At 37.5% G+C, this 9,394-nt stretch overlaps 2 protein-coding genes across 3 annotated transcripts; one reads left to right on the top strand and one right to left on the bottom strand.

The window, feature by feature from the left end:
* LOC141656466 (uncharacterized) lies at positions 1-1,294 on the top strand. The gene has a single exon (XM_074463363.1). The coding sequence runs from the start codon at positions 252-254 to the stop codon at positions 1,266-1,268; it is 1,017 nt and encodes a 338-aa protein (XP_074319464.1). The 5' UTR covers positions 1-251; the 3' UTR covers positions 1,269-1,294.
* A 213-nt stretch (positions 1,295-1,507) lies between these two features.
* Positions 1,508-9,128, bottom strand: LOC141656465 (autophagy-related protein 18f). Of its 2 annotated transcripts, none has more exons than XM_074463361.1 (8): positions 8,257-9,128; positions 6,070-6,519; positions 5,182-5,613; positions 4,626-4,862; positions 3,554-4,315; positions 3,119-3,282; positions 2,578-2,934; positions 1,508-1,872 (listed from the first exon to the last, which is right to left on the bottom strand). In XM_074463361.1, the coding sequence occupies exons 1-7, from the start codon at positions 8,428-8,430 to the stop codon at positions 2,580-2,582; spliced, it is 2,574 nt and encodes an 857-aa protein (XP_074319462.1). In that variant the 5' UTR covers positions 8,431-9,128; the 3' UTR covers positions 1,508-1,872; positions 2,578-2,579. The 2 variants fall into 2 exon arrangements, with proteins under 2 accessions (XP_074319462.1, XP_074319463.1); XM_074463362.1 differs by lacking the exon at positions 8,257-9,128 and adding an exon at positions 7,202-7,843.
* Positions 9,129-9,394: the final 266 nt, after the last annotated feature.

A 9,394-nucleotide genomic window follows, 5' to 3' on the forward strand; every position in this document is an offset into this window, starting at 1 on the left:
TAAAAAGATTCAAAGAAGAAAAAACAACTTCCATATTCCATAACTAGTTATTGGCCGCCTATGGGCCTCTTAACCACTAGTGTCATGTCTTCAAAAATCAAAAACCCAAAACAAAAAAAAAGTTGCAAAATGTGAGGCTAAAATACTCTCTCAACCTTATCTACCATATCTATCTTATCAAATTATCAATCTTTTGCAAGATTCAAATTTAACACCCTTTCAAAACTTCAATAATCAAATTAAAAATTTCCATGGCTTCCAATCTTCTCAAAATCCACATTCAATCCACAAATATTACCCCTCCTATTTCACAACCAAAAATCCAATTTAATTACCTAAAAAATCCATCATTAACAACTTTATTTCATAATAATAATAAACCTCTTAAGAGTTTTAACTCACCAAAAATCAAAGTATTTGCAATTAATTCTTCGCTTTCATCTTCACCTACACCTCCAACTTCCAAAGAGGATGCGATTTTCCAAGCGAAAACTAGCCTCTCGGCGGCCTTGCAAAAGCCGCTTAACAATCCTAAACTCACCGGGAAAATAAAGAAACAAAAACAAGCGCGGTTTAGAGTAGAAATACCCGTTATAGATGATTCTCCTGAATCGCTTGCTCAACTTGCTTTCGAGATTTTTGGGAATAATCAAGTGAAGAGAAAAAGCTCGACCGTTAAAATGTTGCTCATTTGGCCGAATTCCATTACATTGGGAATTGGAATTAAGGTTTTTCAAGGGATATCAAATGGAGGAATTGAACATGTGGAGTTAAATTCTGTTATGACCGTTGATAACAGAATTTTGAATTCTGCTGACGTGGCAGTGTTTTTGGCGCCAAATTCTTCTCAACTAACGGTAATGAAATTAGTTGGTGATAATCTAGATCCAAGGCCTTTGGTGTTGTTCAACCCCAAATGGGCATTTGAGGACGAGGAAGGGTTTGGTGATTCGAGCAACTTTGTTGGTTCGTTTGATGTTATTTACGCTTTCTTAGGGTTGGAAGTTAGAGGATTGTTGAGTAAGCGAAAAGGGGTTGTTTTTAAGTTTGTTAGAGACGGTGTTGTGAGTGGAGAGAATTGGAATGTGTTAGTCGAAGAAGAAGAGGGGAATCGGTTGAAGGTTGTTTCGAGATTCAAAACTCGACCATCGATTATTGAAGTTGAGAATGTTTTGTACAATTTGATGGCGGTTAATTCGCCCATCACTAAGTCTGCTAAATTTTTGAAAGATTTAGTTTCCAATGTAACAGGGAAGAAATCAAGTTAATTGTTAGTTCACTTTGATTACTATGATGATCTCGGGTTTTATCGCGCATTAGAACATTTATATGCTTAATTATGGTTCAAAAACCGGAACAGGCGAATTATATCTTAAGTTCTTATATAACATATAACTCAGTCGATAAACAATACCGGTATTTTCTTGGTATTGGTTTCAATTTTCAAAGTGAAGCATCCCATATTTGAAGATGTATAGTAAGTTCAGTTGCGACTAACCAACCAAGATAAAGAAGTACGGAGTATCAAGCAATATGATTTCTTCAATTACAGTTAGTTCTCGAACCATGAACAAAGATGGCTCCGCGAATCAGGCTGGAACAAATTCACAAGCAAAATGTTTGCAGAAGAGACCGAGAGACCGAGTTATAGCAGCTAATATTTACAGAGTTCAACTAATTACTTTATTAGATAAACTCACAACTATTATATACAAATTCAATAGAAGAAACATCACAAAAGATATCAATGGGGCTATTTGGTCCCAGCAGATTCTTACCATTAAGCCTCATTTTTCTTTACATATTCCACCGAAAAATATAGACATCACACTTTAGTTCATAAGCACCACACGAATAAAAGAATGCCAATACCTGCAAAATAATTTAGGAAGCGAGAAATTTTAGAGATTTAAACATAACCAACACCATCAAAAATATTTAGCGCATTTGAAACAGCTAAAAACTACTAATCCCTGTGTCCCGGTCATTTGTTGTCCTTTTCCATTTTGGGGTGTCTCAGTCAATTGTTGTCCTTTCTATTTTAGGATTGCATTTGATGAGCAATTTGATCCTTCACACTCAATTTGGTCCACTTGTCATCTTATAATTGGCCCCCTTCCCTTTCCATGGTCTTTGTGCCAAAACCAAAGGACAATAATTGACTGCGTGTTTCATATTCAGAAAGTGAGTAGCTTGGTTGAAAGAAAACCGCCACTGGCACACATGCATCGCTACCTGTGGACATGGGTGCTTCTGTTTTGTTCGTATTGTCATCAGGTGTTTTAGGGAGGTATAGACTTGGGTGTCTTAACTATCGGGGACTTCACTTTCTAAGTTTCTATTGGGGTGGGCAAACCAACCTACTTTTCATTCACCAGTCACGTGATTCCGTCCAAACAAATAGAATGACCCTTTTCACAACCTAAAATCAAAGAATTTTGCAGTTTTGATGTTGAGAGATTTAGAACAAGTCATGAGTGCCACCACTCGATAACTTTACCAGCTAGCTAAGCCAGCGCAACAAATTTTGATAGCAAGAATGCAGAAAGAATGAAACAACTAAAGCAGCAAAATTACCTTTAATCAAACTCATTAAGTTCATCTTCAAGCTGGTTCTCGTTTCTCAAGTCTTCATTGCGACGATTTACAAACTTGAGGTTGGCCTCCATTTTCAAGTGTGCTTTATCTCTGCTATTTACAATCTGAAGCTCTGGTTTCCATTTAGGGCTATCATTAGTATATACATTGCCTATGGTTTTATTTGCAAGCTTCAGTACATCATCAATGCCTTCTCCCATCCCACTATGGAGTTCAGCACCATTTTCAGTCGGCAACCCAAGAGCATTGCCATTTTTATGAAGATTCCCATTTTGTGAAACGCTCGATCTTTGATGCAACAGCTGTGACTCAACCTTGCCATCTGAAGTGCCAACACTGAGCAAGTAAAAGCTAACCAACATCAGCACAAGAAACTGTTCATTTCGATAAGCAGAGCAATTAAACTGTCCTGAAACCCAAAATGACCTGATCCGAAACGAAATGTGTGACAAACCCGAAATGACCCGACCCTAATTGACCCATTCGCTTAACAGTTATAAACAAGAGATCAAGGAAATACCTTGTTATTGCTGACTTGGGACTGTCCAGATGATAAAAAACAGGGACCAAGTTCTTGCGTCTAGCTTCAATAGCACAGCTGGAAATTCTTTCAATCTCAATTTCCGCTGAAGCATGTTCTACATCGAGTTTGGCACCATTGAACATCATCGAGTGGAAGTAAATCTGCATAAATTACAATGGACCTATAACATTACCGGCCGGAGACTAAGTGGTCTGTGCAACAACAACATCAGAGCCTTAATCCTAAAACGAGTTGGGGTCGGCTAACATGAATCATCCTTTAGAACCATCCATGGCCACCATGGGTGATCGCACACCCCAGAATACGAAAATATAGCAAAAGAGAAGTGAAAAGCAAATGGGGAGTGAAACATAATAAAAAGTCAAGGCAAACATAATAAGTGGTCTGTGCACCAAGAAATATTTCCAATACCTGTGATTTGGCCCAAAGTGGTACTTGCTGTTCGTGCATTTGCAACTCAGCTTGTGAAATATAAAAATGATTTCTTTCTTCAGGGCAGCCAGTGGATATACGTCTTCCATTGAGATAGGCACCATTAAGATTTTTAGTCCTTTCACCAAATATTTTTTTAGACTCTAAACTACCGTTTTCACCGTATATATCACAATTATCATCTCGTTCCCTCCGTTTCTGACATATGTTCCACTTCTGTGTGGCCTCAACAACTAATTTTGAATCATTTCCAGGACCAAGAGATACTTCAGTGTCTAGACCAAGAGAGACTCTTAATGCATACTGGATCAAGCAACCAGCAGGAGTGAACACTAGCAGATTGTACTTTGGCTTCAAAGAGTTAATATCATTATCTTCACAGACACAAAAAGTTGCAGCTATAGCACCAGACAAAGAACTGTTCTTGCCTGTTGCGACAGCTGCGGCATTGTTTACAGTGCCTCTCCAACCGTTGGTTCCATTCCTTATCCGGCTAACAACGGACAGCGTGATCGGAGGCCCGGATGCGAGGTGGGTCCTGTCATTAGACATCTGACCAGTAGGTTTAGGCGACCATCGAACAGCTGGGTTGCTTGTGAAACCCGGTCCATTACTGTCATCTGCAAATTGGAGATTCACAGGTCCACCAAATGGAGAAATAGCAAACAAATGATTTGTGCCCCTGGAAGAACTTATCATGACCCATCGGCTATCGTCGCTGAAAGATATGTCTTGTATAATCTGACAAACAAGGAAAGGAAAAATGTGGGTAAACACCAGAAAGATGCCAAATTATATCCGTCGTAGCAAGAGTGATTACGCCTATGTTACTCAGGTTACATGTATCCAGCACTAGTGCGTGTCTAAATATCAGACTCCGCTATTTTAGAGCCTTGTGTTTTTGGTTTAAAATGCAGTGTCAAGACGTCACAGTTCACACCCATGTTGGAGTGTCGAGTGACAAAAAAAGTTAAAGAGGGTTATATGAAGAATATTAGCAGTATGATTCCGGAGTCCAGAATAGTACAACTACCAAGGGTTATAACCTCACCGCATTTGTAAGACCACGTTGGAGTTTGTAGAGATGAACGTAGGATTTACTGGTATCAGACTCAGAGGAAGCTCCAGGGAGTACAGGCAATATACGAAAAACATTGATGCTATGACCCTGAACTGAAGCAGTCACCAAAAGTGTACCACTGGGATCAAAGCATAATGCTGAGATATGGTTTTTGTGCGCCCGGAATTGTGCGATCACAGCTTTTGTTACAACGTCTTTCACAATGACCTGAGAGGGCAAAAAGACCGACATTTAGACGGCAGAGAGCTGTATGATATAACAAGGAAGGGTATTAATCAGACCTACAACATATGTCTATAGAAAATCAACTGATAGAGTGCTCACTTGAAATCCAAATCCAAATCGTACTAGAAGAAGAGACAGAAACCACAAGAGAGAAGGCGGGAAGAAAGATTTGTATAGATAGCCAATACCAAAGCAATAACAGTCACAATCATCATACACACCTTTAACTGAAAAGTGAGTTTACATAAAACAGGAAAGAACTGAAAAGTTGAAAGAATAATTGGAAGCAAAAGATGCTCACCATTCCAATGCTATCTATGTGAGACAGATGACTGTTGATAGAGCCATTGGATTTCCCTCCATTAACTCCAGACTGGACAATGTGAGTAGCACCAGGCCGCAGATCGGAGCAATATCTAGACAGCTTCTTATACCCTTTGTCTCCAAGGGAAGCTATTCCGGAAGCAAGATGCTTGCTCGACTCCTTTGCATAAAGAGCAACACGGCTGCCATTTGAACCATGACTTGAGAAAGTTGCTGACGTGGTTAGTTGCTGTGGACTAACAGAAACAGCATCTGAGACACCAACAGGACTTCCACTATATGCCAGCCATCTGGGACCAAGAGCAAGCGGTCCATATCCTACACCTTCGGAACCAGGATTGGTAGTAACAATTGGGTTGGTAAGAATGGTATATTCCCTTTCCAAAGTAGCAGCATTGAAACAGTGTACCTAAGAGCAAAAAAGACTGGATATCATTAAATAAACAGAATAGTTTTAAAGGAGTTAACAACAAGATGTCCTGAACTTTCAGAAAGTTGTATAATCAATCCCCTTTTTGCACCATATTTCACCCCTCGGAGTATAATTATTTTACCAAACAAAACAAAGCATAATGAGCTTCAAAATTCGTCTTAATTAATCTTTATAAGGAAGAATGATTAGAGAATCATATTTTTACAATATTAAGTTATAAACACAAAAATTACCTCAATTTATAATATCATGCCTTAAAATTAAAATGTGTAAATGAGATATGTTACATTGAATTCTCGGCACGTGAATTATATTCTTGCTGTATTTAAGTTATTACGTCAATTACCTCATATTATAAATATCATGCTTTTAAATTCAATTGTGTAAATGAAATATGTTACATGGAAATCTCAACACGTGAATAACAAATACCTGAGCTGACTGAGTAATAGCAATAACCCGAGAACTGCATCTAACCGAATAGACAGCCGATCTGAACTTCAACATACGTACATCGGAACGAGACGCTAGAGAATAAAATCGTACAATTGATGGGCCACAGAGCCCAGTGTCAGAATCATGGATCTTAGAACTGTTTCCATTCTGATAAGCGCCTTTCACATCCTTCAGGAAAGATCCATCTGTATAAACTACCAGCAGAGGGCGACTGTCAGAATATTTGTCCTCGCGAACTAGAGTGGATGATGGCTTCGGGACCATTTGCAGAAAAGAAGCAGGACCATCATATCTAGAAACCAGCTCACGGATATTGCGTGCATCCTCCACGTCCCATACCTGAAAACCAGATCGGTAGCCTAATAGCAAGACCCGCCGAGTGAAATCTCTCTCAACTTCCACCTTATCGAATCCAGCCCATAGCACCTTCATAAGTGTCAATAAATTTTAATGAAGTCCTTATCCCAGAGGAAGAAAAAACAAATCATGGTAAAGCTATTCGGCTTGAGAAAAGATGTCAAAGATTGGTGACAGATAAGAAAAAATGACAGTGGACGCAATCCCTAACGAAAGCATGAAGATCAATTCCACTTCCGCCACAATAAGGTATTACTAACGCAAAAAATCAAGAAACAGAAATAGAGAGTAAACTCCATAGACTCTAGACCATTCAGAAATTAGCACCTAGATCACTACATGCAGTACTCACATACCACATTACAGAAAATTAAGCTACTTTTTAAAGACTTTGACATCATAAATTACATCAAATATACACAATTTCTACGGTTTTTGAAGTCAACGTGATCAAAGGTGGTTATTATCAATTAACAATGTTTGAAGTACCATAGGGCTTATGGATATAAAACCAGCTTAGTGAGCCATCCTTTATTCCTTCACAGGTAAAAACAACCTCACTGAGTAATCTGTATCAAATAAAATATTAAGATAACACACAACTCCCAGTGGCAAGCTTGGGACAAAATGTGAGAGCAGATTAGCACTATCCTAACTTAAGGCAAAGCTCAAAGAGACAACATTTCCGATCAGGCTAGCAGTCCAGAGAGGCAGAGATCTAAGATCAAATGTGATTTGGGGGAGCACATACTGTCAACTATGTTTCATTATGGTAATCCAGAAAACAATGTCTGTGTTTCAAACACATATTCATGATTTGAGGAAGCTTAGCATCAATCCCGTATTGTACTTGTGTTGGCCATTCTTTAAGGAGCCTGTGTAATGTTGCCCAAAATCCAAAGAACAAAGGAATCAAGCAGCAAATCAACATATGCCATCGCCTCACAAATAAGAGACACCCAAAAACTCAATAAATCCTTCGTGATCCTCAGTACCCAAAAAAACTTCTGTGGGACATGAAACCAGGAGCAACAAAATAATGAACTCATAGTAGAATAGTTGCAACTTAATGGTGGCAGAAACCTTCAAACCGATTCCAATAACGCTCAACCCTTGTAACTTTTAAGTCAAGAAAGTAACACAATAGCCTAGAGAAAATCCTGCTAGTGGCGCCTTACTTGCAATCATCTCTAAACACCGGTTAGAAGCTTCATCCTTGGACCCTAGCCAACATCACCATTTCAATTCACAGGAAACTTGAGCTTCAACAAGCTCTTGGCTCGAAATTACACAAAATATAAAGCCGATTGTTCAATAACATTTCTCGTTCCTCAAAGATCCCAAATCCAATCTCATCCAATCCCATCTTTCATGACTTCATGCACAAGAAAACCTTTCCATAGACGTCCAAAACACCAAGTCAACTCAACCCAATATAGTTACCATTTACAATCATATTCTGTAATGTCTAAAATTCTAAATGACAACTACATCATCAATACTACTTCCGTTCAAGACAACTCCAAACGTTCATTCTATACTCATGAGGTGTAATTTGATCAAACGTATGTAATTGGCTTGAACGGAATGAGTAGTATACAAGAAACTTGATAATCATTTGTACCTCAAACAAACACTTCAAGAACACAATTCTCAACCAACAAAATCTCCAAATATGCAATGTCAATATAACTAAATCACTCTTACAACAACCTAAATACTAAATTCAACTATATAAAATTAAAAGTGCCATAGAAACCGTAAAAGGTAAACAATTGACTGAGACGGAGGGGTATAAACCCGTACCTGATCACTATTACCATCATTATCCCCCTTATCAACCGCAATTGACTGAGCAGCTGACCGAACACCAGACGCAACATTAGAAGCACCAGACGATACAATCCTCAGATAACCCGATATGGCCCGGAACGAGCTCGGTAAGAACCCGTTTGCCGGTTTTTGCCCTTCATTATACATAAGTAACTTCTTTTTCAACAATTAATCCTGGATTTTCACCAATTCAATTCCCCCAATTCAATCATTAACTTCTTGATCACAAATTCAAGAAATCAACCCATGATTTCTCTCAAAATCCCAATTTTTTTCACACCCTTTTACTAATTAATCAAGTATTTAACAATACAGCACAATTTTCTTGAACCCATTAACCAATGATTGAATCTTTAACAGCTTTAAGGTACAAAAACAAATTGAAACCCTAAAGAGTCAGAATTTTTAAAAACCCAGAAAAAAAAATTCAATTAATCTGCTTATTTTTTGCAAACCCTTTAGTATTTGATTAACTAAAGATTGAAAGTTGAACAAATTAAAACCCTAAAAAGTCAGAATTAAGAAAAACCAAGATAAAAAAATGAATTTAATCTGCTTATTTACAGGACTAATTATATGTAGTTAAATCAAAATTAAGAAATGATAAGGGTAGATAGAAAGATTAGAAAAAGGTGGTGAAATTTAGGCAAACCTATAAGAGAGGAAAGTAGTGGAGAGAAAGATGAAGAAGATGGAGTAAGAATGATGAGATAATGAAGAAAAAATGGAGTGCAATTTTGGGTTTTGAATATTATTAAAATCTCACCGTTTACGTCTCTTTCTTTCTCACCTCTTTAATAATCTACATAAATGGCTGTCAAAGACGGAGGTATTATGGACAATAAGAGGATTATACATCTGATGTACTACCTCCAATTCTATAATTTTTGAGCATTATAATAAAGATTTTGGGTTTTGTTTTAAAGTTTCTGAGTTTCACTATGAAGTTTCTGAGTTTATTCACTTAAATATTAAGCTCTAAAAAATTACAATAAAACTCAAAAATATTACATATAAGTTTAGTTAAATTTGAGTTTTGATGGAAAAAATATTAAAATCTAACTTATAAACTTTATTATGCTCAAAAAAATACATATATGTTCAAAAACAA

The sequence above is a fragment of the Silene latifolia genome, chromosome 5, assembly GCF_048544455.1.
Source record: "Silene latifolia isolate original U9 population chromosome 5, ASM4854445v1, whole genome shotgun sequence".
Classification (NCBI taxonomy): domain Eukaryota; kingdom Viridiplantae; phylum Streptophyta; class Magnoliopsida; order Caryophyllales; family Caryophyllaceae; genus Silene; species Silene latifolia.

What these genes read in the sequence shown, in the direction of transcription:
- LOC141656466 (XM_074463363.1), top strand. Translation starts at nt 252, where the DNA reads ATGGCTTCCAATCTTCTCAAAATCCACATTCAATCCACAAATATTACC.
- LOC141656465 (XM_074463361.1), bottom strand. Translation starts at nt 8,430, where the DNA reads ATGTATAATGAAGGGCAAAAACCGGCAAACGGGTTCTTACCGAGCTCG. An exon ending in CTATTACTCAGTCAGCTCAG is followed by an intron (nt 5,614 to 6,069) that starts GTATTTGTTATT and finishes TTTTGCTCTTAG; the next exon opens with GTACACTGTTTCAATGCTGC. An exon ending in AACGTGGTCTTACAAATGCG is followed by an intron (nt 4,316 to 4,625) that starts GTGAGGTTATAA and finishes CTTGTTTGTCAG; the next exon opens with ATTATACAAGACATATCTTT.